This window comes from Camellia sinensis, chromosome 7 (assembly GCF_055761805.1).
Source record: "Camellia sinensis isolate YWXY chromosome 7, ASM5576180v1, whole genome shotgun sequence".
Taxonomy (NCBI): Eukaryota; Viridiplantae; Streptophyta; class Magnoliopsida; order Ericales; family Theaceae; genus Camellia; species Camellia sinensis.
The window spans coordinates 3,709,926-3,737,869 of NC_138967.1; the positions used below are offsets into that span (position 1 = coordinate 3,709,926).

At 37.3% G+C, this 27,944-nt stretch overlaps 2 protein-coding genes and 1 long non-coding RNA gene across 9 annotated transcripts; 1 reads left to right on the plus strand and 2 right to left on the minus strand.

Annotated features, from left to right (window-relative positions):
- The first annotated feature begins 914 nt into the window (after positions 1-914).
- Positions 915-27,886, plus strand: LOC114314573 (RNA cytidine acetyltransferase 2). Of its 7 annotated transcripts, none has more exons than XM_082881575.1 (28): positions 915-1,050; positions 4,233-4,344; positions 4,444-4,535; positions 5,365-5,536; positions 5,638-5,760; positions 6,666-6,839; positions 7,573-7,683; positions 7,791-7,924; positions 8,021-8,032; positions 11,269-11,350; positions 13,330-13,428; positions 13,878-14,014; positions 14,233-14,330; positions 20,203-20,326; positions 20,407-20,494; positions 20,643-20,742; positions 20,822-20,874; positions 21,282-21,458; positions 21,545-21,582; positions 22,998-23,094; positions 23,401-23,580; positions 23,670-23,778; positions 23,882-23,951; positions 24,026-24,173; positions 25,856-25,984; positions 26,922-27,047; positions 27,268-27,333; positions 27,411-27,886. In XM_082881575.1, the coding sequence occupies exons 2-28, from the start codon at positions 4,240-4,242 to the stop codon at positions 27,633-27,635; spliced, it is 3,069 nt and encodes a 1,022-aa protein (XP_082737701.1). In that variant the 5' UTR covers positions 915-1,050; positions 4,233-4,239; the 3' UTR covers positions 27,636-27,886. The 7 variants fall into 7 exon arrangements, with proteins under 7 accessions (XP_082737701.1, XP_082737699.1, XP_082737700.1 ...); XM_082881573.1 differs by having other exon boundaries at positions 928-1,046; XM_082881574.1 differs by having other exon boundaries at positions 928-1,046; positions 5,365-5,431.
- On the minus strand, positions 9,432-11,260 carry LOC145796457 (uncharacterized). Its single transcript, XR_014336864.1, has 2 exons — positions 11,075-11,260; positions 9,432-11,032 (listed from the first exon to the last, which is right to left on the minus strand). It is a non-coding gene; the product is annotated as an uncharacterized LOC145796457 (long non-coding RNA).
- Positions 17,751-19,944, minus strand: LOC145796456 (uncharacterized). The gene is made up of 2 exons (XM_082881580.1): positions 18,371-19,944; positions 17,751-18,057 (listed from the first exon to the last, which is right to left on the minus strand). The coding sequence occupies exons 1-2, from the start codon at positions 19,422-19,424 to the stop codon at positions 18,023-18,025; spliced, it is 1,089 nt and encodes a 362-aa protein (XP_082737706.1). The 5' UTR covers positions 19,425-19,944; the 3' UTR covers positions 17,751-18,022.
- Positions 27,887-27,944: the final 58 nt, after the last annotated feature.

The following is a 27,944-nucleotide window of genomic DNA, read 5'->3' on the forward strand; positions in this document are numbered from 1 at the left end:
TTTTAGCTTATTAAACCTTTATGAGAAAATAAAATAAAATAAAAATAATTTAAATATAATATTTTATCTTATTAATTTTTAAACTTATTTTATATTTTTATGACTATTTTAGATAGGGGTGGGCAACGGTTTATCTGAACCGCTCAAACCGCCCAACCCGCATATAAATGGGCGGTTTCGCAAACATAATACAAGCGGATGCGGTTTGAAATATGACAAATTTATGGACTGCGGGTGGGTCGCGGGTTTTAACTCGCAACCGCAAAAACCGCCCGTACTTTTAATTATTATTATTATTTTTTATATACTAACTTTGTAACTTTAACAGGAGCACCATTATGTTCTCTATGACACTAGAATCCTTATTTTTAAGTATTTATCAACTTTCTCAATATCGTAGAATTATCAAGTCCTAAACTTGATTTCTTATATGATTTTCATTGGTAACTCATCCACTTTTTCCTAATAAAATTTTCCTTCTGGTGGTGGATGGAGCTTCTAGTTTGATTATTGATTACTGAATTGACAATTCTAATTGAGTACAATTTTTAATGCATTGATATACATTTTTTTATGGCAAAAATGCTAGTGTAAGGTCTCTTTGTTTTGAGTACTTTTATTTAATGCATTGGTATTCAATTTTTATTTGTAAACACATCGAAAAATTGTTGTCAAATGATCACAAATATATAAAATGAATTTGATGCCTGAATTCGATGAAAAAAAAACTCAAAAATTAATTTTTTAAAAAAAAAATGAAAACCGCAAACCGCTCGCACATCTGCAAATCCTATTCGCACAAACCGCAAACCACACTACCGAGGGTTACAGATTGACTTTTTCTCAAACCACATAAATACGAGCGGGTCAAAACCGAATCGTAAATCGCACAAAACCGATCCGCGAGCAACCTAATTTTAGCTCATACCACCGCAAACCATTATGCCAAAGGAAACCTATATATACTATCACAAACCCTCTGTCCCATTGAGTCACAGGAGTCACAGAACAGACAGAAGGGCGAAGAGAAGGCGAAGCCCACCCGTGTAGGTCGATCACTCTCTCTCTCCGACTCTTTTTATTGCTTGTTATTCGTTTTTTTTTTTTGTTTGGGGGGGGGGTTAACCTCTCTCTCTCTATCTTTTCGATTATTAATATATATATATTTTTTGGTGCTGATATGTAATTTGAATTCAATGCAATTGAAGAAGAGGGAACAAAAGAAGCCACTCGGCATAAAGAAAAGTAATGAGTTCAAGACACAAAGTCCAGCGTTTACTTTATAGATATTCTCCGTGTCTCGGTATATATTGTAGGCAAATACTAACAAGTGGCCCCATTCATTGTTTAATATTGGGGAGTTATGAAAATGTGAAAAGGTGCATTGATTTCAATAAAAGTGTATTAAATTAGTGAAAAGTGTCTTGTATTCTTTAAATTTGTTGTCACTTATGCCTGCAGGGCACTTGTTAGCAAGACCCTATATTGTATGCTATGGTATGAATTTATCAGGTTGTTATGGATTGGGTTTGGAATTACTTCTATGGCAGTAGATTCACCAAATTAGGGATTTTAGTTGGCTAAGGCAATTTGGGCAACTGGGCTAGCCTGAATTTAATTTGTTGAGCTTAGGCCAGACTTAGACAGATAACATGAGGTTGAAGGTCAGGCTTGGGGCACCCCCTAGCTGCGTGGGTTGGTGCATAGTGACGGTGGTGGGTCACGGAGGGTGGGGATTGCAATGGTGGTGGTTGCAAGGATGAGAGGCTGTGGGGGACTGCAATGGCGGCTTTGGAGAAAGGTTGTGGTGGTGGCTGGGGGACAGCAAGCGGAGGTGGAAAGCGGTGATGGAAGCCGGTGGTGATGGTGGGGTGGGGTGTATAGAGAAATTAACTAGAGTGTGTTTTGAGACGCACAAGCATATTATTTTTCTTTTGTTTTCAACCTTGACAACCTTATTATTTGATCTTCTACTTGATTATGATAACATTCACAGTATATACTGCATGGATACAACTCAAGGTTTTAAAAAGCGGCCGCAACCGTTACGTAACGCTGTTACGTAACGGTTTTGGCGGTTACCGCTACCCGTTACGGCCGCTTTTGCACTGTGAATGAGATTCACAGGTGTGTCGGTCGTAGCGGCTGCCGTAGCGGTCGTAACGGTGCTGTAACAGCCGTAACGGCCTGTTACACACCGTTACGTAACGGTTCCAAACTGTTTCTTTCAAAAAAACACACAAAAAAAAAGCTAAAAATGGGGGAAGAGGGATGGAGAGAAGAGGGAAGATAAAGAGAGAAAATGGAGGAGCAAGAGGTAGAGAGAGAGAAAAGGGAAGATGAAGAACATGTTATTGATTTGTTGAAACTGTAAGGCCTATGCTATTCTATTTAGCTGCTATCACTAAACCATTTTGTTTGTGTGTGTCTATCTATATATTGTTTGAAAATAATAATAATAGTAAGTGTGGTCATTAGCTATTTGGCTTAGTTAAAATATGTATATATATATATATTCAGGCTCTTATTTATTCTCTTACTTTTGTCATTGTTTATCTTATATGTAATAGTTAGTGATTGATTTTTTATATAATATAAAGTCATTAATTATTAAAATAAAATGTAAAAAACTCATTTTACAGTGATTTAAAAATATGAAATATATTGAATCATACTTAAAAATTTACAAAAATTGATCAATATTTATTTTTAACCCAATAAATATGATCATGGAAAAAAAATATGCGTATCGATAAGTTTTTTTCAAATTGTGCGAAAAATAAAAAAATTCACAGTTCCGGTTACCGCAACCGTTACACTACGGCCTTTACACCCCGCAACCGCAACCACATCACCGCCACCGTTACGGCAACCGCAACCGCTTTTCAGAACCTTGGATACAACAAAAACAATAAAATGTGTATAGATATAGGCTATGAAGCACGGACATCTCTCCGAGGGCTCCGTACCAGTGTCGGACACGTGTCGGACACGGACACGCGGTTGACACGTGTCCGACACGCACTAGAGAGTGTCCAATTTTTTTTTATTTTTTTTGAAGCCGGACACGTCCAGGACACGTTGTGGACACTTTCGGGACACGCACGGGGTCAATTTCAGAATTTACAAAACATTTTTAGGGTCAATTTCAGAATTTACAAAATATTTTTGGGGTCAATATGTAAAAAAACAAAAATAACTTATATTTGCCCTAAATCGATCAAAGCCCTAAGTCGATCAAAGATAGCAGAGAACAAAAAGAGAGAGAGAAGGCAAAGATAGCATAGGAGAAAGAGAACCTGGTCGCTCGTCCGTTGCTCGTCATCGCTCGTCGCTGCTCGTAGCTCGTCGTTCATCGTCGCTCCTCGGCCATCGCTCGTCGCTCGTAAGGTACACCTTCTTCTTCCTTCCTCGGCTTCGGTCTTCTTCCTTCTTCTTCTGGTCTTCGTTCGTTCGTCAGTCGATGTTTCTCTCTCTCTCTCTCTCTCTCTGTCTGAGTATACTTTTATTTTTTATTTATTTTTTCATTTATATTTTTTCCCCTCTGTATGGTGTGCCTTATTTCAGAATATATATATATATATATATATATATTTATTAATTAGTTTTGTTAATGTCTTATATTTTTAGAATATATATATATATATATATTAATTAGTTTTATATATATATATATTTTATTAGTTTTGTTAATTTTAATAATTTTATGACATATAATAAATAAAATTATATGTTTTGTTAATTTTATATTTTATTAGTTTTGATAATTTTAATAAAATTATATTTTATTAGTTTTGTTAATTTTAATAATTTTTCCACCTTTATTTTTTAATAATTTTATGACATATAATAAATAAAATTAATTATATATATTGAACGTGTCCCCAACGTGTCGTGTCCCCCATTTTTTGAAAATTTACGTGTCGGCGTGTCCGTGTCGTGTTGCGTGTCCGTGTCCGTGCTTCATAGGATATAGGTGTCTTGTTAATTTTGTTTTTCTTATTAGTTACTTCTTTAGATGAGTTAGGATCTTGACTTGGGAGAATATGAATGCTAGTTGTAAGTTAAATGATTTTAGGTTGCTTTGGTTTTGGGTGTGAACCAACTTTTGATATTGTAGTTATGTTAACTATTTAATAGATATAGAGTATACTTTCGCCTACTTAGAAATTTGGCAAGTGGAAACTTGTATGTCATAGAATGCTTTTAGTTTTTACCAATCTTATTTTCAGGTCCAACATGAGGAAGAAGGTTGATGAGCGCATCAGGACTTTGATTGAGAATGGGGTAAAGACAAGGCACAGGTCCATGTTTGTCATTATTGGTGATAAATCTCGTGATCAGGTTCAATTCTCATTTTAATGTGTTTAATGTCTTTTGTTCATCTACTATATATGTTCACTTTATCAGTTTCTTTGTATGATAATTGCATGCATGTTCCAGATTGTAAATCTCCACTACATGTTAAGCAAGGCAGACATCAAATCCCGCCCAACTGTCTTATGGTGTTACAAGGAAAAACTTGAACTTAGCAGGTACTTAAAAATATTTTAATAAATATAAATGAAGTTGTTATATTAATTTGTTTGAAGCTAGTCTCTCTTTTTGATAAGTTAATTTGTTTAAGTCTATTCACAAGCTAAATGCATACTTTAAATTATCCATCTAGAGAGGCATTTATAATCTTGTACTCTTTTATTCCAGAAAATTTAAACAATTGGAAACATGGGTTTGATGGAATGTGCTTAAATTTCTAATCCTTTTTGATAAAGGGTGTGGCTATTGACAACAGATTGTTGGGACCAAGACCGTCATGTTGCTTCCCACATGCCAAACCTTGCTTGGTTTGGGCTTGATCCTGAGTTTGACTTTCTGTATTTTGTACTAATACCATCTGGGATTCACCCGCAGATAATCTAAATCATGCTGTTATTTTATTTGCCAAGCCTTACCTTTTAAATGGTGAAATTGCCTGTTTTGTGTTACACGTTGCAAGTTTTTCGGTCAAGCTCTCTATCTTTTGTCAATATGCTCTATTATAATGGATAATTGTGCTGTTGGACTTATCATTTAGGGTCATCCCAGCCTACCTCAATCACTGCTCTGGCAATGGGCTGAGACCAAGTTAAGACTTTTGTTGTCTGGTTCACACTTTGGGTTCAGGAATTTCGCTTACAGCTGTTATAATCTATATTGTCTGCGTAAAAATTGAAGATCTTTTGCTTGCCAATTTTTTATTTTTCATATTTTTACATGTACTACACATAATTTTACTGGTCTTCATAGCATTGATTTTTGCTCTTTTTATGGTGACGAAGTGGTGTATGTTGTTTAATTTTCTAATTCTTTTACTTTTATCATCAGCCACAAAAGAAAACGTACAAAGCAGGTCAAGAAGCTAATGCAAAGGGGTCTTCTTGATCCTGAAAAGGTGGATGCATTTTCACTTTTTCTTGAAAGTAGGGACGTTTCTTATTGTTTCTATGGAGAATCTGATAGAATCCTTGGAAACACATATGGCATGTGCATTTTACAGGTTCAGTCTTTACCCAAGTATTTGTATAAGCTAATATAAACTTCTTAATATTTGTGATGCTATAAATTGGTTGACCCTTTTATTTGCTTAAATGGATTTAGGACTTTGAGGCTCTGACACCTAATATCCTTGCAAGAACCATCGAGACAGTGGAAGGTGGTGGTTTGGTGGTGTTGCTTCTTCGTTCACTTTCTTCACTAAGCAGTCTCTGTACCATGGTTATGGTTTGTTACTACTCTTTCTCCCTTCAGTCATGTGAATTCACTATATATGATCACCCCCTCACACCCCTCTCTCTCTCTTGCACACACACACACACACACACACACACATATGCACACCTTAAGGGTTTGCATGTTCACTTGGTACTTCAGAAGTATACCTTAAATTTCATGTCTGGTAGTACTTGTTTTTTGGTTGCCCCTTTCCCGGGCCACTTAATGCTATAAAGGAAGATGGTTGAAGATAGCATATAATAGCTTATTTCACTTAAAAGCATACGAGGGCTGATGTCATTTTTATATGTTGGAAACCTGACAAAATTGTTTGTAATGATCCATTTGCTCCATTCACGCGCATGCATTCTCCCCTCCCACTTCATAAGTTTGCGTGGGGAATCTAGGGTATATAAATACGAGTAATGAACCCTAATGACATCCCTAGCCCTTTTGAGTGAGTTCCTGAGGTTCTTACTTATGGCATCAAAGCCAATAGTGGTATTTGTGATCACAAGCCAATCATCGGGGGGGTCACTCTTTTCTGGGGTTGATCATGAGCCAATCGTGTTGTTTGTGATCGATTCTGATTCTAATTGAATTGGGCTCTTCGTGATAAGGCTGAGTTATAACATTCTAGACTGCTTTGGTGCGTGCTAAGTCTCACGTCGAAAGTTTGCATGGGGGATTCTTTATGTCATTTTGACAGTGATCTCTATCATCAATCCTTTTTCACACACACACACACACACACACATATATTCTAATATGTTTTCATTTGATTTGCAATAAGTTGAAATGAAAGCGCTGATACTTGTTCTAGGGATTTTCAACGGAAGCATTTCTCATTTCGTTTTTCATATTAATGTTCATGTATATAATCTTTTTGCAATATTGTTATTTGCTGTTTTCAGGATATTCATGAAAGGTTTCGAACAGAATCACATTCTGAGATAGTTCCTCGATTCAATGAACGGTTTTTGCTTTCTCTTGCATCATGCACAGCATGCCTGGTTGTGGATGACGAGCTTAACATTTTGCCAATCTCATCTCATGTGAAGTCAACAACTGTGTCATCCATCATTGAGGCAAGTTTTTTGTTCTGTTTTGTTGAGTACTGTAGAAGGTTGCTCAATGTTTTACCTGTTTTTTTTTTTTTTTCGTTATTTATTTTGTGCTCTTGAAAAGTATCTTTTGGCAAACTTTAGCTAAAACCTATGCCATCCGTTTTATTTAGCAATATGTTATTACATTGAATTTATTTTATTTCAGTAAATGGAAGTGTACAAAATGAACTGAAAACTGTGAAGGGGCAAACCTTAAAGTAATGTTTTGACATTTAATTCTTGTGGTTATTTTCATCTTGTTTGTTATTAATACTTTTTGTTAAAAATTTAGTTACTTGACTTCGCATTCTGTTTGTATTGGAATTCTTTAGAAGACTGTAAAACTGTGAAGAGGCAACCCTTAAATGTGGCCATCAAAACTAAGAATTTTTCATGTATGTTAGTAATGATACGTTCCAGGTTTTGAATGGGAGGAAAGATATTCAATTCGATAATAGGTATAAGACTTGGCAACAAATTTCCTAACCGTTTGGGATCTTGTGTTGGCTCCTAGTGTTTATAGCATAATTTCATGTATTATTCTATCTTCAGAAGATAACTTTAAGAAGATATACTAGTTGGCATCAAATTTTAAATTTTTGAGTAACTGCATAATGGTTACTTCATTTGTTTGCTTTTAGTTTGTATTTAAGGTTCTCTTGGTGACATGTTTTCAATTTGATTTCCATTTCTTCTCTGCTTTTGTTTAATGAAGGGCTGTGATTCTCAACCGGGAGCAGACCAAGAGTTGTTGCATTTAAAGGCGCAGCTTCATGATGTTTTCTGTGTTGGTCCATTGGTTGGGATGTGTACAACATTTGACCAGGTAAATATCACAGTTATTAGCTGTCATCTGAGCAAGGCTACTGGGTTTCATTGCCAAAATCTTGAAGGGACTGGCCATGCTTAGCTCTGCTTGTTCTTGTCAATTAGGGTAAAGCAGTTTCTACATTTCTTGATGCTGTGTTGGACAAGAAACCCCAGAGCACTACTGCGCTTATTGCCCCACGTGGGCGAGGTAAATCAGCAGCTCTTGGCTTAGGAATTGCAGGAGCTATTGCCTCAGGGTGCGTTAGACACTATGACACAACTATTTGAGTAGCCTATCTATTTCAGATTTCTGTTATCATATTCTTCTCTGAAGAGCTTACGATTTAATGTAGGTACTCAAATATCTTTGTGTTAAAACCTATCACCTACTTCACCCACTTAAACCTACTCCACTAAACCTAACCCACTACACTACTACCACCTCACCTACTCCACTAAACCACACCCACTACACCACTACCACCTCACCTACTCCACTAAACCTAACCCACTACACCACTACCACCTCCACTTCACCTACTCCTTACCTACTACACACTCACCCTCTTCTATATATAGGAATCATGAATCATTATAATAGATATCAATATATCAAAAAACATCAATAATAATACATACAATTTATTCTCTCTCTTTCTCTATACATTATTTCTTACATGGTATCAGAGCTGGTTTAAAACCTAGTATTTTCGCTTCCCCGGCGGGCGGCAACCTCACCTTAGCCGCCCGCCGGACCTCAACCTATTCCGCTGATAAAATCAACAAACATTTGTGCAACTGTAGTCATGTGTGAGGCTGATGGAGAAGAATTCTTCACCTCATATGACGAGACAGTCTGGAACTAGAAACACTGCAACATTCTGCTCTGGAATTCTGCAGCAGCTAGATTATAGCTTGGTTGAGTGCCAAGCTTTGGTTCTTCCACCCACTCTTGAACTTGCCCAGCAAAGTGTGAAGGTTCATGCTTGTGTTGGAGGGACTAGTGTGCGCGAAGATCAGCGCATTCTCTCCAGTGGGGTTCATGTTGTTGTTGGTACTCCTGGTCGTGTGTTTGACATGTTGCGGAGACAATCACTTCGCCCTGTTTACATCAAAATGTTTGTCTTGGATGAAGCTGATGAAATGCTGTCACGAGGTTTTTAAAAATCAGATCTATGATATTTTCCAGTTGCTGCCACCCAAAATCCAGGTTGGGGTGTTCTCAGTTGCTGCCACCCAAAATCCAGGTTGGGGTGTTCTCTGCCACAATGCCACCAGAGGCTCTTGAAATCACCAGGAAATTCATGAATAAGCCTGGAAAGAGAAAAAGCTCATGCTAGGATTTGCGAAGTGATTCGCTGCAGGAATTTTGGCTTTGGGTTTGTCCCTCTCTCTCCTCCATTTGATTTCAAAAATCACTTATTTTTATTTATTTTTTCCAAGTCACTTTTCCTCTTTTTTAAATACCCCACTTTATTTTGAAACAATCGCACTGATGTTTTTCATATAATCCATCTATAAATATTTTTTATCTATTTTCTTTCTCCCTTGTTTTCTTTCATTTTATTTTTATTTTTTCAACAAAACACTCCCAAAACAAAAAAAAAACAAAAAAAAGAAAAAAAAAAAACAACATTTTACAAACTTGTCATTTCTTCATGCCGGGGATCAACCCCGATCAGCATTTTACACAATAAAAAAAAATAAAAATAAAAAAACACAAAACAAAACAAAACACAACCAACACAAATCGGAACAGTGGGATTTTTCTTCTCGCCTATTCCGCCGGTCTTTTCTTCTTGCCACCGTCTTGGGCGGCCCTTGCCGGTGTTGCCTCCGTGTTTCCCACTCCACTGGGCATGATCACTACTCCCTGCTCCTCCACTGCAGCATATGGCGGCCCTCCAAATCGGAACATAAAACTGGCCTTCCGCTTCAGCTCCTTGTTTTCCGCCTTTAGCACACTTATCTCTGCTCGCGCATCCTTATACATGCGTTGGAGCAGAGCCAGTTGGGCGTTTAACTGCTGCACCTCATTTGTCCTACTCTGCAGCCGGTTCGACAAATTTGTAACCGCAGTCATGGTTTCCACACATGACTTCAAGGTATACTGATTGGCCTCCACATCCGACTGCACCGCCATTTTTTGCTCCACCGACCGCATCGGAAAGTTCAACGGAGCAAAACCAGAGGTGTTTGGTTGAGGTTCACTGGCCACCGCACCAGTTATTTCTCTTGTGGACTCGTTCAGTTCTGGAAAGAGCGTGAGCAGACCACGGGAAGAGGAGGCCATGTTCTGGGTAGCTGGACGGGAAGAAGAGGCCATGTTGCTGAGTGTTTCAGAGACGGGTTGGTTACAGAGTATTACAGAGTTTCTTTCTCAGCAAAGGAAGAGTTGTTTTCAGAGGATTTTCAGAAGTTTTTTTGTCTTCGCTTCTGCCTCAAGCACAGCCTCCGCATTGGTTTATATCGACACTGACGACGCGGCCGACACGCCACTCTGTCGCTCACGTGCCTCGCCGCGTCTCCGGCTCACCTTTTGATGGCTCGACGCTTTCTGTCGGGCACGACTTTTGATGAAGTGGGCGCGCCTTTTGAGGGCGCAACTTTTGATGGCACGTCTTTTTATAAATTGGGCACGCATTTTGATGGCACGCCTTTTGAAAGATTGGGCACACCTTTTGAGGGTGCGACTTTTTAGGGGTCCGACAAGACTCTGTAAACTGTCCCGACATTGATTCCGGTTAGCTCCTTCATGGGTCCGACAAGACTCTGTAAACTGTCTCGACATTGATTCCGGTTAGCTCCTTTATGGGTCCGACAAGACTCTGTAAACTGTCCCGACATTAATTCCGGTTAGCTCCTTTATGGGTCCGACAAGACTCTGTAAACTGTCCCGACATTGATTCCGGTTAGCTCCCTTATGGGTCCGACAAGACTCTGTAAACTGTCCCGACATTGATTCCGGTTAGTTTCTACAAGGGTCCAGCAAGACTCTGTAAACTGTCACAACAACTGTCACAACATTGTCTGCTACAACGGTCCGACATGACCCCATAAACTGTCTTCTACATCGGTCTGACACCACCATACAGTGTCCTCTACAACGTTATGACACCCCCATACCGTGTCCTCTACAACGTTATGACACCACCATCCAGTGTCTTCACCAATGGTCTGACACGACCATACAGTGTCACCTATCCTCTTTTATTTTTATGTATTTTCTTGTTTTGTAACTCTCTCCAAACTCAAGTTGGTTAGTTCCTATCCCCCTTGAGTTTGCGGGGGGCTGTTAAAACCTATCACCTACTTCACCCACTTAAACCTACTCCACTAAACCTAACCCACTACACTACTACCACCTCACCTACTCCACTAAACCACACCCACTACACCACTACCACCTCACCTACTCCACTAAACCTAACCCACTACACCACTACCACCTCCACTTCACCTACTCCTTACCTACTACACACTCACCCTCTTCTATATATAGGAATCATGAATCATTATAATAGATATCAATATATCAAAAAACATCAATAATAATACATACAATTTATTCTCTCTCTTTCTCTATACATTATTTCTTACACTTTGTTACTGCTCCTACACCACAAAATTTGAAGTCTCTGTTTGAGTTCATTTGTAGGGGATTGCATGTGCTGAAATACGAGGTTTGTGGTATCTCCTTGAGTCATTTTGATACTTGTAGCGACAAGCATGTTGTATCTATTGTAGCGTATTGTAACTGCTTATAGGCTTTTTTGAAATTCATGTTTTCATTTTCTTTTCAATAAATTGATTCATCCATTTCATTATTATTTGATTTTAGACGGTATATGTTATTTACATTTATATCTAATTTATGTGTACTCGGGATTTTATTTTTTACATGTATATTTTTGTATGGTTCCTTTGCTAAATGATAATTTTATGAAGAAAAAGGGGTAATTTTGAAAGAACAAGGACAATTTAAATAAACGACAACTGAGTTAATAGGAATATATCATTGACTTATTATGCAATATAACATCCTGAACTCTCTTTAGCAGTCCGACTTTGATGCTCTTGATTTCAGGAGTACATTTACCATATTGTTGCTACTTGGAATGTGGATCCCTGGCATTCAGAATGGAAATGAGCATGAAGTGTGTTGATTATTTGGAGTGTGATGCAATCATTTAGTATAAGTATGAAAATCGACAGGCATATTTTGGTTCTAACTATTGAAACAAGTGTGGGTGGAGAGGGTCAACATTCCCTTATGAACTTTCCAAAAATATTCTTGCATGAGATTGGATAATTAGCCAGAATAATGTTCTGTCACTCCCAAAAAAGGATGAATACACCCTAAACATCAAATTTTCCTTTCTCTTCTTTCTTATTTTTTTAGTTGTTTGTAAGAAGAGGAAGAAAATCTAAGATGATAAGGTTCTTTTAAATTAAGCATGGTTTTTTCAATGGAAGAAAATATTATAACTGTAGAACTATGGCATAAGAACCAAACCAAACCAAACCAAATTATGCCTTGTGTATGAATCAAGTGGGGTTGGCTACATCAATTTTTTTTGCTATTCTGCTTTGTTGAGGGATCTATGCTCATTTAAATTAAAAAAATTCATATATTTTTTTTACTAATGCATCCTATGTTAGTTTAGATCTTCGTTTCCTTCTAACATTTCCATTTATGGTGATCATATTGCTCTTCCTTATTGTTGCATCTATAAGTCTTCGTTGTACATGACCAAACCATCTTAGCTCGTTCTCTCTCAACTTATCTTCAATTGGTGCTAAGGTAACCCCATCCAAGTAGAATTCAAATTTGAAAGGGAACTAATTGGATAGAACTAATAGGAGGTTTGTTATCATGGGCCTTGGTATGCCACCTGACCTCTGAGGTTTCATTCCTCTCTACCTGACCTCCAAAGCCAGCCTGAGTTTCAGCCCTTGGTATGCCACTTCTATACAGAGAGATTCTAGTTTCTATCAGGCATCTTGAAAGAAACTAACTATAACAAGTCCCTGAAATACTTTTGTGTGACTACCTGTAGATTAAACTTTCTCATGGTAGATGTGATGGGAAATTGTGTGTTGTGTTATTGCAAATAACATCCTTACACATAATTACCTAGTTTTCCCAAATAAACACAAAACAAACCATAATAAAAACTAAGGACTAAATTGTAAGGAAGAAATCTGCAAGTTGCAAGGAAGAGAAGATGAGTGACAGATCCATCAGTGGAACTCAACTGAAGACTCTGATAAACAAAACGACAGTCACTTTGTATGTGCCTTGTCCGCTCAAGGAAGACGGTTTTGAGCAATCCAGACTGCACTCTTATTATCACGGTAGAGAGCGGGAAAATGTTGCTGGTAAATTGTTTGTAAACAAAATGAGCCCAGATGCACTAATTATTTGATAAATTTGGCTGCATAAATGTAACTGAAAGAATGGGGAAGGACTACATGCACAATAACTACCTTGGCTGTAAAAATCATTTTCCCTTAAAATAGTCATGTGTCACTGGCATCCTGTTATGACTTTAATTATATAGTTGTTTTTTGCTTTTTGTCCTATGCTCTGAAGACCTTAATACTACATTTAATATCACTCTTTAATTTTATTTGATTCGTTTTTCATAATTCCTTTTAGGAGCATTTGCATTATGATTTGCTGAGGACTAGTAATCCTGATTACCAGAAAGCAATTACACAAATAAACATATTCAAGCAGCATAGGCAAACAGTGCAGGTAAATAGACTGGTTTATCTCCTGTAACAATATGTTATTTGTGATCTTATATATCATAAGCCGGTTTTTTTTTTTTTTTTTTTTCTTCTGAAGTTTACTTGCAACACAAGTGCATACGATATTTTTCCTTTTTAAAATTGTGCGATATGCATGACTAAATTGAAAGAGGTATACCATTTCTTGGTGCATTGCCCTTTGCTATTTTTCTCTTTTGTTATTCATCCCTTTTGAAGTTTCTTTTGACCTGTCATGAACATGGAAGTTAGAATTTTTTGTGTTTGGTGTTCATTTTGTCTAGTGGTTGGGTTCGATTTTAACTCAACTTGAACCGACTTGTGCAATTCTTGGCCCCTCCTGAGCTGATTTCTGGATCTGCCACTATATGTTGATATTTGAAATTATATCTCAGTTTATGTTGTTTCATTAATCTGAATGTGCTTTTGATGCAGTATATCCAGCCTCATGACCATGTAAAACTCTCCCAAGTTGAACTTTTGGTTATTGATGAAGCAGCTGCCATTCCCCTAGCTATTGTTAGGACCTTGCTCGGGCCTTACTTAGTTTTTCTGTCATCTACGGTGAACGGGTATGATATGCATCCCTGTCTCCATCTCTGTGCGTGTCATTCTTTGGGTGTCTGTCTAACTCTCTTCCTCATGAGTTCTTTGGGCTATAAATGACAGTTTGTTTGGCACATATATCTTTTCCCCCCCTTTTCTCCAATTATGTCTACATTATAGCAACCTCATTGGTTTTTGTTTTTTTAGTTTTTAGTTTTTGTTTTGAATGTTCTTTCTTTTACAGATATGAAGGCACTGGTCGTTCCTTGTCATTGAAGCTTCTTAGTCATTTGGAAAAGCAAAGTCAGATAAAGGTTTCGAGCACTAATGACAGTCACAATGGTCCAAATTTATTTCTAGCTTCTATTTATGGCAGCATTTATAGTTTTCTTAAATCGTTGTTTTTTGAGTCTTATTCATTGCTGAATGTTTGAATTCTAATTTCTGCCCAATTCATTATGCCTTGACTGCCGTGGTGGGGAGGGGTCAGTGTGATGCTCATAGATGATGACATAATTAGGATTGCTTACCCTTCTACACTATGTCTATTTAGGCAGTAAAGATGTCTCATGCTTTTGCCTTCAAAAGCTAAAAGTATGATTTGTAGTATGATAAATAGTTTCTGTTACAGTGAGAAAAAAATATATGAGATATGTAATGTGGAGGAATTTGAGATCCATTGTTGGGACAATTAATTGGTAAAAGGCTATCCTCTGAGGAAGTCCTTAGCTTCAGTACTGCTTTCCTTTCTTGTTTGCTGCATGAGATTAGATCGTTAAATAGTTAATACCTACATTAACTGTACTCTATTTAGTTCATAAAAGTCAATATGCATTTCGTCACTATCCAGTATGATAAAATTGATTGCAATGATAAAGGTTCTTGTTAGATTTGCATAAAAGAAAGAAAAGGAAGAGAACTGTATATTATTCACACTCTTAAACCTATTAGGGTTACACATACTTATAATAAAAGACTAAAGGAACAAAAGACATAACTATCCTTAACTACCCTTATACAATAAAGGAACAAAAGACATAACTATCCTTAACTACCCTTATACAATAATACTTAACACTCCCCCTCAAGTTGGTGCAAAGATATCTCTCATGCCCAACTTGCAGCAAATAGGATGGAAAACTTTACTACTAAGACCCTTAGTAAAGACATCAGCCAATTGATTTGCAGACTTCACAAAAGGCATACATATGAAACCCTTATTCAATTTCTCCTTGATGAAATGTCTGTCAATCTCAATATGCTTGGTTCTATCATGCTGAACAGGATTGTGAGCAATACTAATGGCAGCTTTGTTGTCACAGTACAGTGTCAATGGTTCACTACAAACAAACCCAATATCATTCAACAAGGACTGGAGCCACATCAATTCACATGTACCATGCGCCATAGCCCTGTATTCTGCCTCTGCACTAGATCTGGACACCACTGTTTGTTTCTTACTACGCCATGTCACTAAATTTCCCCCCACAAATGCACAATAACCGGAGGTAGATCGCCTGTCATCTATAGAACCAGCCCAATCAGCATCTGTGAATGCCTCCAACCTCAAGTGACCATGATTGGAAAATAAAATCCCTTTTCCAGGAGCAGATTTAAGATACCTCAAAATACGATACACTGCATCCAAATGAGGGGCACGAGGCTCATGCATAAATTGACTCACTATCCCAACCGCATAGGCAATATCTGGACGAGTGTGGGATAAATATATAAGTCTTCCAACAAGTCGCTGGTACCTTTCCTTCTCCACAAGATCACCAACACCACTACAAAGATGGTGATTAGCCTCAATTGGAGAATCAGCAGGTCGGCAGCCTAACATGCCAGTTTCCTCAAGAAGATCTAGAATATACTTTCGCTGAGAAAGAAAGATGCCTTTGTCAGATCTGGCAACTTCAATCCCAAGAAAGTACCGCAATGAACCAAGGTCTTTGATCTCAAATTCCTTGGCCAACAGCATCTTAAGATGTGTCACTTCTCCCTCATCATTACCTGTCACAACTATGTCATCCACATACACTATAAGCACAGTTACCTTATTTGCGTGACGTTTGACAAACATTGTGTGATCTGCATTGCTTTGCTTATACCCGAACCTCAACATAGCCTTTAGGAATCTGTCAAACCAAGCCCGAGGAGATTGTTTTAAACCATATAACGCCTTTTTCAACCTACAAACTTTCCCAACTGTAGACTGAGATGAGAATCCTGGTGGTATATCCATATATACCTCCTCCTCCAAATCACCATGGAGAAATGCATTCTTCACGTCTAACTGCTGTAAAGGCCATCCCAAATTAGCTGCACATGAGAGAATAGCTCGAATGGAATTCATCTTCGCCACAGGAGCAAAGGTTTCTTGGTAATCAATTCCATATGTCTGAGTAAATCCCTTGGCCACTAACCGTGCTTTGTACCGTTCAATTGTTCCATCTGCTTTCTGCTTGATGGTGAACACCCATTTACACCCTACAGGCTTTTTTCCACTAGGAAGAGAAACCAACTCCCAAGTGTTATTCTTGCTTAGAGCTTGCATCTCTTCTACCATAGCTACTTTCCACTTAGGATCATTGATAGCTTCTGTCCAACCCTGGGGAATACATGCAGAAGACAAAGACGAAACAAAAGCACGATATGTAGAAGACAATGAATCGTATGACACAAATTTAGAAATGGGGTGTTGAGTACATGCCCTAACCCCCTTTCTAAGAGCAATAGGAAGACTCGAATCATTGACAACAGGACTCTCAACTACAGGTAGAGGGATAGACTGAGATGCATTACCTGGAACTGGCATGAGGGATGATGATGGGTTTGGTGGCACAAGAGATGCTTGCTCTTTCGGACGTCGAGAATAAGTCTTAAAATCAGCCCTGTCCAAACGACCACTAATGTCAGGCTCCACATCAAGAGAACTATTAGGCTCCCCCTCACCACAAATAATAGTCCGCTGACTAGGAAGGAAAAAAGACAACTCGTGTTGATAGGCCATCTCCTCATCCGCAATCTCATCCATACCACTACTCTCCCCCGGAGGAGATGGCGGAGGAGAAGGAAAGAAGGACACAGCTTCACGGAAAGTGACATCCATACTGACATACACTTTGCGAGTGTGAGGATCATAACATTTGTAACCCTTCTGAGTAGCAGAATAACCAATAAAGACACAACGCACAGCCTTAGGATCGAGTTTCCCACGAGTACGAGGTTACAAATGAACAAAACAGACACACCCAAACACCCGAGGAGGAAGAGACGAGGTGGGATATACGACAGGAAGCAGTTGAAGAGGAATCTGGAATTGGAGGACACTGGAAGGCATACGGTTGATAAGGTAAGCAGCGGTAAGAACAGCATCACCCCAAAAAGACTTAGGGACATTCATGGTAAACAAGAGAGAGCGAGCAACTTCAAGAAGATGGCCATTCTTGCGTTCGGCAACCCCATTCTGTTGAGGAGTACCAACACAACTAGTCTGATAAAGAATGCCATGCTCCTCTAAATATGCCCGAAAAACTCCATCAACATACTCAGTCCCATTATCACTACGAAGAATTTTGATTTGAGCATTAAAAAGATTGGTCACCATTTTATGAAAAGTTTGGAAACAAGAAAAAACTTCACTCTTAGTTCGAAGCAAGTAAATCCAAGTCACACGGGAAAAACAATCAATAAAAGTAACAAACCATCGATACCCAGAAGTAGAAACCACAGGGGAAGGGCCCCACACATCAGTATGAATAAGCATAAAAGGAAAAGTACTTCTTTTATTAATTGAAGGGTAACAAGTACGTTTATGCTTTGCAAGTTCACAAGCATCACAACCAAAAATACTCCTAGGACAATCACGAACTAAAGAAGGAAAAAGTTTCTCTAAAACATTAAAGGAAGGATGACCCAAACGGCGATGCCACTGATGAAGGAGAGAAAGAGAGGAGCCAATAGTGCACTTGAGAGCTTGAGATGGGACGACAGGAGGAACGGCATCCAGAAAGTACAGCCCACCTTGTGCTCTACCATTGCCAATCGTTTTCCCCGTAGCCAGGTCCTGAAAGACACAATGAGTAGGAAAAAATGTCACTGAGCAATTTAGAGAAGTAGTAAGACTACTAACAGAAAGCAGATTAGTGGAAAAAGTAGGAACATGAAGCACAGAGGAAAGAGAAAGCAAAGATGAACAATGAACTGAACCCTTGCCAGAGACAGAGGATAAAGTGCCATCAGCCACTCGAACCTTGTCTCGGCCGGAACAAGGAGAATAAGAATAGAAAAGACTAGAAGCACCTGTCATGTGATCGGTGGCACCGGAATCAATAATCCAAGAAGGCGATGTAAGGTACTAAGAGCACTAGCAGGAATACCTGTGTTGGCAAAATTGGAAGAAGCAGAAGTAGAAGAAACTGTGGTAGAAGGAGAGTCAAGTCGAGCCATCAAACGTCTGAGAGTGTGTAACTCATCCTGGGAAAGAGTGTTGGGCTCAGAAGGACTCACAGCAATCTCGGACACATGTGCTTGGGGTCGAGCTGTACTACCACGACCTCGACCCCGAGTAGGGCGACCATTCAGTTTCCAACAATGCTCTCGATCATGTCTGTCTTTCCCACAATAATCACACTTCAAGCGATCTCGATCAACCAGTGTACCCTGACTCCCAGACTGAACTGGACTAGGCCGAGGAGCCCGAGAAGGAGGAGCAACAGCTAAAGCAGAACGATCCTGAATAGAGGAATGTACCATAGCACTACGGCGACTCTCCTCTTGCTGGACAAGGGCATAAGCCTCGCGTAGGGTGGGAAAAGGTGAACGACCCAACACCTGGACGCGAATCTGATCATACTCCAAGTTCAAGCCAGCAAGGAAGTCATACACACGCTCTTTCTCAACGGTTTGTTGAAACAACGTGGCATCCTGAGAACAAACAGCCTGGAAGCTTTGGTAATAGTCTAGTTCCTGCCACAAACTACTCAACTCAGCATAGTAGACTGCGAGTGATCTATCTTTCTGATCTAAGCTCCGAAGCTTCTTCCTCAACTCATACGCCTGTGCATCATTACCTTGTTGGGAGTACATTTGGGCTGCAGTTGTCCAAATCTTATGAGCAGTATCTAATAAAAGGAAACTCCGACTAATAGTGGGCTGCATAGAGTTGATGAGCCAAGTCATAACAAGAGCATTTTCAGAAATCCATTGAGTATGGAGTGAGGCATCACCATCCGGTAGGGGAAGAGAACCAGTAATGTAGCCAGTCAAACGGCGAGCAGCAATAGCAAGACCACATGAGCGGGACCAAATCAAATAGTTGGAACCATCCAATTTAACAGGACTAATTTGAAGAGAGGGATTGTCGGTAAGAGTCATAACACGACGGAGGCCACCCTCATCACTAATTGTATCCTTAGTCTCACCCTCAGCCATTGAAAATTAAATGCCCACAATAGGAAAAAAGCAAATACCAGTCGAAAAACAGCAAAAACCAACAGAGGCAATCCACCAACTCAACTTAGGGACAATAGTTACCTCTAGAGACAAAAACAGAGCCGAAACAGGGGCTGGAGAGACCAAAACCAGTCAGAAACTGAGAGAAAACGTGCTGAAACTGAGGAAAATTGACAAAAATAGAGTGAAAGCTTGCCAAATCATCAAAACCAGTCCTCCCAACCCTAGATCAGTCCCAGTCGGCTCCCAAGGTAGAGGGAGGAAGGGAAAAAACAGCCAAAAACAGGCCGCAGCAGGGGCTTCCAAAAAATCAATCGTTTTTTCCAAAAATCAACAAAAATTGGAAAAACACTCAAAAACTCATCAAAAAATTAAAATAAAAATCTAGGGTGAAAACCCATCAAATTTCGACCATAAAAGATTTTTTTTTTTTTTTTTTTTTTTTTTTTTTTTTGTCGATTTTTTCTGTGTACAAGGAAGAACGAAAGAAACAAGAAAAAGAAACGAATCTTCAAGAAGGAAGATGATACTCTGATACCATGTTAGATTTGCATAAAAGAAAGAAAAGGAAGAGAATTGTATATTATTCACACTCTTAAACCTATTAGGGTTACACATACTTATAATAAAAGACTAAAGGAACAAAAGACATAACTATCCTTAACTACCCTTATACAATAATACTTAACAGTTCTTCATTTTTTTTGCCCTTTGATGTGGAGACGGAAAGATCAATACTTTCACCTTCTTGTTACAGTTGGGTTTTTCCAGAAATTAGAACTTAAGGAATCCATCAGATATGCTTCTGGGGATCCTATAGAGACTTGGCTCAACAGTTTACTTTGCTTGGATATTACAAACTCGATCCCTCCAATCAGCAGGTTAGCATCGGTTTGTTTAAAAGCATATAAAAATTAGTTGTTCCTCCAATGTTGACAAATTCTCTCTTTTGAACTATTAGGTTCCCCCATCCCAGTGAATGCAATTTGTACTATGTTAATAAAGATACTCTGTTCTCCTTTCACAGAGAAAGTGAAGCATTTCTGCAGGTACCTGAAACACTCATTAGATTTTAAAGCAAGTTAATCTACTTTGCCTTCATAATCACCGATATGCATTTTTTTTTTCTTCGGGTGGGGGGGTTTGTTACTTCTTTTTTGTTTGTTTGTTTGTTTTATTTATTTATGTTTTTAACAGCGGATGGTGGCTCTTTATGTTGCATCTCACTACAAAAATTCTCCGAATGACTTACAATTGATGGCTGATGCTCCAGCACACCACTTATTTGTATTACTTGGTATATTTCTTCTTTATAAATCCAAATGCAATTCCATTCTCTTTTAGGCAGCAGAATTCAGCAGCAAGCTTTTATGCAGGTCCTGTTGATGAATCTAAGAACATCCTTCCCGATATTCTCTGTGTTATTCAAGTGAGTATCTTTGTACACAATTTTTTTTTAAGTTTTTATTTATTCTTAATTTTTCTCATTGCTCAGCCTTTTGCATCCATGAATTATTAGATGATTTTTCTTTCCTTCTTGTTTTGTTCACTTCCAAATATTCTTTGTGATATTAAAGTTGATATTGAGGCTCATATCTTAAATTTAAGTGGAAGTGTTTAACAAGTTTGTGATATTAAAATTCTCACTCTATCGAATGTTCTTTACCAAGTTTGTTACAATTGCAATAACTTCCTATCACAGTTGACTTTTGGAACTAAGATATTACATGCTCTTTACTTCATTGATTTCTTTATTTTTGATTTTTTGTTTCCAACTTTTCATTTAAAAAAATAAAAATCTTAATAATAATTGGGTACTAATCGTCAATCAAACAGGTCTGCCTTGAAGGAAAGATTTCTCGTGATTCTGCACTGCAAAGCTTGCGTATGGGTCGTCAACCTTCAGGGGATCAACTAGCATGGAAATTTTGTGAAGTGTTTGAAGACACTGATTTTCCGACCCTCTCAGGTGCCCGTATTGTAAGAATAGCTGTTCACCCATACGCACTTGGGGTAACGATCAATCATTTCACTTTTTATCACTGCAAAATACAATGTCTAAGCCATTTGATTAATAACTGCACTCTCTATGTTTGTAGCATGGATATGGCTCAGCTGCTTTGGACCAACTCACGAGGTTTGTGGAAACTTTATGACTCTTGCCTCCAAATTCATTTCTTCATACGCTGTGAAGGCCCTTGGACAAATGTGGAGTTCTTGTGCTTGTTTAGTTTTTAAACTTGGTTTTGTGTTTGGTCTTTTGTCAAAATTGACAGACGTATGCCCATGCTGAATATCCAATACAATTTGAATATTGCAATGCTATGATTCAGTTAGTCAGTAGTTAATTTTATGATGACATACATTTTGGAACTTATTATACCTTAGGTCATAGAATATCATGTTGAATTCGAATATTTGACTATTGTTAAATTGTCATCCTATTGCTAATTATTTTTCCCGTGTTGATAGAATGTTGAATTTAAACAATTTGACAATTTTTTAACTGTCATCACATTATATGTGTGTGCACATATTCTGCAATCCTCTTATAAAATATATGTACATAAATATATATATATATTTTTGCAATCTATATAATATTGGTTATAGTCATTTTCATATGCCCCCTCCCCTCCAACCGAAAAAGCAAACACCCCAAAGACCAAAAAAAAAAAAAGAAAAAGAAAAAAAAACCTTAATATTCCTTATTTCTAAAATCTGTGTTCTTAAAAAATGAATAATCCTTCTGAAAAATGTAAAGTAACCCTTAATTAATTTTTTTTTTCACAGAAAGGAAAAAAAGATCCCACCTCTGGGTGTGTGCTTGTGTGAGACTGCATTAGAAATTTTAAGCATGATGTTTGACATTACTTTGGTTGGTAAGGTTTAGTATTTTTTAGCTTTTGGGTTTGTGACAACAAAGGGGGTAGATAATATATCTCTACTTACTTTTTGTAGAAAGGAAATGGCGACTGATTCTCCTTTGGTAACACATTCTTGTTGGGTTTCTCTATTACATCTATACCTCTTTTCTACTTGGTCCATTTCTATTTGGCTTTTTCTTCAGTTCTTTGCATTTTCTTATGAAGCACGGACACTTCAACATAGGTGCCGTAGCAATGTCGGACACGTATGGGACACGGAGACGATAGGGACATGCAGGAACAATTATGAAACACGCCATGTGGCATGTCCATTTTTTAATTATTTTTTTTTTCATGGGACACAGCAAGGACATGCGGAAACATCGCGAGGTCTTATTTTAATTTTTCCAATCTAAAATAAAAGGCTAAAGATAAAATAAAAGGGAAGAGAGGGTCATCTTGGTAATTACATCTTCAGAACAAGTGACTTGTCAAATGATTCATAACTTAATTTAAAGGCTCTTTCTTTTTAAGGCAATGAACTTTAGTATTCAGCTGGAGGTTGTGGTAATGAAATTATTACAACCATTCTCAATTGATTGTGAGGCATTCATCCTGTTAACATGATTTGTCATGGCATTGATTGATTAATATATTTAACGAAGATATTTCCAATTCTTTGCAGGTATTATGAAGGCCAATTAACTCCTAATAGTGAATCGGACATCAAGAAACCTGATGATATAAATGTCCAGGTCAATGTGAGAGAAGCTTCGGAGAAGGTTTGGCCTTTGCTGAAGTTAGTTTAATATGAACGCACCTGGGTGGTGTGTGTTTTTTATAGTGTGAGAAATTTCATTTCCCATCTCTCCTCCCACCCTTTGATTTTTCTAGTTGTGAGTGCTTTGTTTTGTTTGTTTGCCTCTCTCTCTCTCTCTCTCTCTCTCATACTTTGTGTGTTGTGCTGAAGGAGGTGCACAGATTTTTCTAGTTGTCAGTGTTTTTTCTTTCTTTATTTTTATTTTTTTTAAAACATAGTGGGATGTTTATCTTCTGTTGCATCCATTTAGAATTGATCAAAATTGCAGGTTTCATTGCTAGAAGAAACAGTAACTCCAAGGAAGAATTTACCTGCTATGCTTATTCCTCTTCGTGAGCGCTTGCCTGAAAGTCTTCATTATATTGGTGCTTCGTTTGGCCTTACTGCTGATCTTTTTCGTTTCTGGAAGAAGCACAAGTTTTCTCCTTTCTACATTTGTGACCATCCAGTAATTATATACACAGTTTTTTATGTTTTGTTTCGGATCCATATAACCTTTAGTTTTTACTTTAATGACTCGTAATCTTGTTGCGTCAGAATAATGTGACTGGTGAGCACAGTTGCATGGTCCTTAAGCCTTTAAATACTGATGAGATTGAAGACAGTGGAAATGGTCCAGTGGGTTTTCTTAGTCCATTTCATCAGCGTAAGTCATTTTTCTTTGCATAGCATTTATGGTTTTTTTCTTTTTCATTCTACTTGTTTTTCATGTTTCAAAATGGTACAGTTAAGTTCTATGCCTTTCACAGGTTTCAAACGGTGTTTTGTGAGACGGTTGCCTTTGTTCTTTAGGGAATTGGATTACAAGCTTGCAATGAGGTAAAATCCCAATAGACTTCTTCTTTCATGTGCTGCGTGCTAACTCACTCATGAATCTATCTTCTCTCTTGTAGCATCTTGGACCCAAAGATTAACTTCTCTGAAGGTGAACCTTCAGTATCATCAAAAGATGAATCTACAATGTTGATGAAGTTAATTATTTTGCCAGATGATATAAAGCTGCTGGAAGCTTACACCAATAATCGTAAAGATTATGGGCAGGTGAGATGTTAGAACTTTTCTTGTGAGTGGGTTTTGAAACTTGGTTGCTATGGATGCATCCTAGCTTAATAGTAATTGTTTACATTTCTTCTTAGTACCAATTGTATAGCTGCTAAAAAAAAGTGAACATATTCTTGCATAATTTGTAGAAATAGTGTGTGAAGTATCTCTGATTGAAGTATCTCGGACATGTTACACGACGTAGATACGATACGACATTGACATTGACACGCCGACACATTAATGTTTTTTAAAAAAAATGCAGGACACACTATGCCTTGGATATGTTACAAATTTATATTTTTATAAATTTATTATATATGAAATATATGAATAGTTTATTCAAAGGTAATGAAAAAACAGCATAACACTAATTAAATTTAAAAGCCATATATCCCACAACTTAAAACATTAAAATTTCATTCACGTAATAATTACAATCTAAAGAATGTCAAAAAATTGTAGAATATAGAAACACACATGATGTATTCATCTTATAAATGCTTTAAAACATATTAAAGTAAATAATACAAAACATTGCTACTATGAAAAGATTCATCACATAGTTTTGTACGGAGGGTTCAAGAAGCATCGCCGAAGTGTCTATAAAGTGTTTGTTATTAGGAATTAATATATTTAATTTAGACACGTTGAAGAAAATGTCTGACACGCTTGGGTAATACTCTTATTGAGAGACCTTTATTTGTATGACATTTGAGATGGGCAAAATATTGATATGCATTGTTGGTGGTACAAGGGAAACTAGAACATGGTGTCTGGCCCAGTAGTAAAATAAGGATCACATTTCTCTCCTCTCTGGGTTCAATTTCCCACAAATAGCGACATGTCTTCCTACAGAACTAACATACTAACTAACTATACCTGATGCTCTCCTTTGAACTTGAGAAAAGTAAGAACCTTTGATCTGTATTGTTAAAATACGTAGTTCAGATGAATTAATTGAAACAAGGATCAATAAATTAAAATGGATGACTTTGGGAAACCGAATAGTTTTCAAATGGTACTTAGTCATTTATGATGGTTTGGTCTTTGTATATTGGTTATTTTTGGCTTAAGTTAAATTGATTAATTTACAAGGGCAATGAGAAAAGTTGAAAAGGATGCCATTTGAGATGTTAATTCAATATTATAGAAATGCGATAGTTATCAGCATAGTTATTTCAAAAAAGGATTTTCTTTGATATTGAAATTATACAACCAAGGGCGGGCCTTGGTGCAATGGAAAACTTGCTCTGTTGCGACCTGTGTATCACATGTTTGAAAAATGGAAACATCCTTTCCACATATGAGGGTAAGGCTCTATACATCTCACAGTTACCAAAACCCGCAGTGGTTTGGCTACTATATACAGAGTGTGCTGGATTATATCACATGCCAATCTTCTACTTAATCATTGTTGAGTAAACCTCTTAATTTCCTTTTAAAGAGCAAGTAAATGTTGAAGTACTATAGATGGTTGCTGCTTCTGAAAATTTTATAGAGTTTACTATGTTGAAGTATTAAAACTGTGTTTTGAAATTTTTTTGCTTGATCTTTAGAGGCGTGCTAGTGCATCTGTGCATTTTGTGTATTCTTTCCTTGGCCATTTGAATCTCATGTAGAGATGCCATTAGCAGATATTTGAAAACAGATTAGGATTTGATTTTTCTTCCATTTTGCAGGTCAGGCCTCTGGTGCCAATCCTTGCTCAATGCTATTTTCAGGAGAAGCTTCCAATTACCTTGTCATATCTCCAGGCTTCTGTTTTACTGTGCATGGGCTTGCAGATCCAGGATATAACGGATATTAAGGTCTGAACATGGTGAAAATTAGGCAAATTCTTCTTTTAATTGCTTTATAAAATTTGATTGCAATATTTAAACTCAAGTAATTCTTTAATACTCGGGCAAAACCGAGAAATATACCTAATTGATGATAGGATGTTTCTAAATTTGGGAGACGCTAACATTAGCATCAAGATTTTGGCTATAAGAGTTGTCAATGATAGGTGTCATTAGTGAACTGCAGACTGCAGAGTTTCGTGGGTATCTTATTTTAATTTTCCAATATTATTTGTGCGACTTATCTCTCTAATTATGTTGTGATAATAGTGGTGGTGTTTAATGATGAGCCATTCAACCGATGTGGAAGGTTTCACAATTTCGTTAATATTAATTAAATTAGTATTAGCCAACAACAATATCATTTACTACAAAGGAAAAAATTAAAGGACGTTTGGTGTGCTAGTGGCCAGATCTTGTAGGATGAGAGTTCTTGTCAATCAACAACAACAACAAAAAAAAATGTTTTTCTTTTTGTTCATGCCTTTTATAGGACTACTTTTACCTTAACAATAATAATAATAAATAAATAAATAAAAGGAAAAAATGAGGGTAAGGCCGCCCCTACTACCTCTCCCAACCTTGCTGTAAGCAGACCTTTTTATCTTTTTATTTTTATAAATATGATGTGTAAAGGGAATGTTCAAATCTTTGGGAGCACATGATGCTGTTTTTGCTGAGAACATGGTTGTGCCCCTGTTTTTTCTGAGAATTTGATGCTGCATTAATTTTGTTGGATTGAACTGCATACATATATTGTTACATTAGGGTGTGAATGCTTTTTCTTTCTTTGGCTGTTTTAGTTGGGACAAGGCTGAGCTTAGTTTACATTTTTTTTGTTTTGTTTTTTTCTTTCCTTTTTTGGTTGACCTTAAGTTGAAGTTCAATTGCTTTCATTACATAACAGGGAATGATGAAGATAGAAAGGGAGCAAGTATTGTCATTGTTCCGGAAAATTATGATAAAAATCTACAAGCATTTATATGATGTTCTAACCAAAAATTTTGTCTCAAGTTTCCCTCAAGAAAGGGAGGTAAGCAAGTATTAATTTATGGTATTATGAAATCCCAATGCTTTGATTAAAACCAACTATGGTGTGCCTCTTAAAGTTTGTGAGATGTGACTTTAAAAAACTGCTTTTTACATTGTCTTATGGGAGCTTCATGTAATTTTTACACGCTTGTAGAAGCTTTCTTTCTGCTAGGTTGGTTCATCACTATTTCACATACTCTTTCTTTGGATTTTACAATTAGGTTTCATTGATGCCTCATAGCATATCAGTGGAGGATGATCTAGATGATGGTGCGAAGCAAGTAATGGTGAGTCATGTTTTGTAAAACAAACTTGGTGGTGGCATATGCTCAGACTAATCATATAATATACACTTGACATTCAGGAAAAGATGAAAGTTGATAATGCGGGGCTGTTAAAATTGGAGTCGCTGCAACAATATTGTATTGCAGATCGGGAAGCAGGATTCGAACAAACTCTTCGAACTTGCATGACGATATCTCCCAGCGGCCTTATAAGTGTGAAGTCCAACAGTAGTAAAAAGGAGAAAGTTGGTAAAAACAGCAAAACTGCTGAAAGTAAAAAGAGGAAAAGGAAAAGCAATCTATGAATCACATCCAATCAAAGAAGTTACAGTTTGAGTACTTCAATATTTAATAGATTATTATTAAATATATACTATCTATACTATTATATGAAGTGTATAGGTGATTTGGTATGAACACATGTTGTCTCATTTTTTTTTTCTATTCCTATATTATTCAAATTTTGTAATTTCTTATATTTTAACAGCACAGTAATTATGGAGTGTGCATACCTAGTTATTATTTGTGTATATAAATGCACATGATATTTAAGTGAGTGAAGTTTTCATTCCTGCTCACACAAGTTGCATTTGCTTCAATTGAAGAAGAGACAT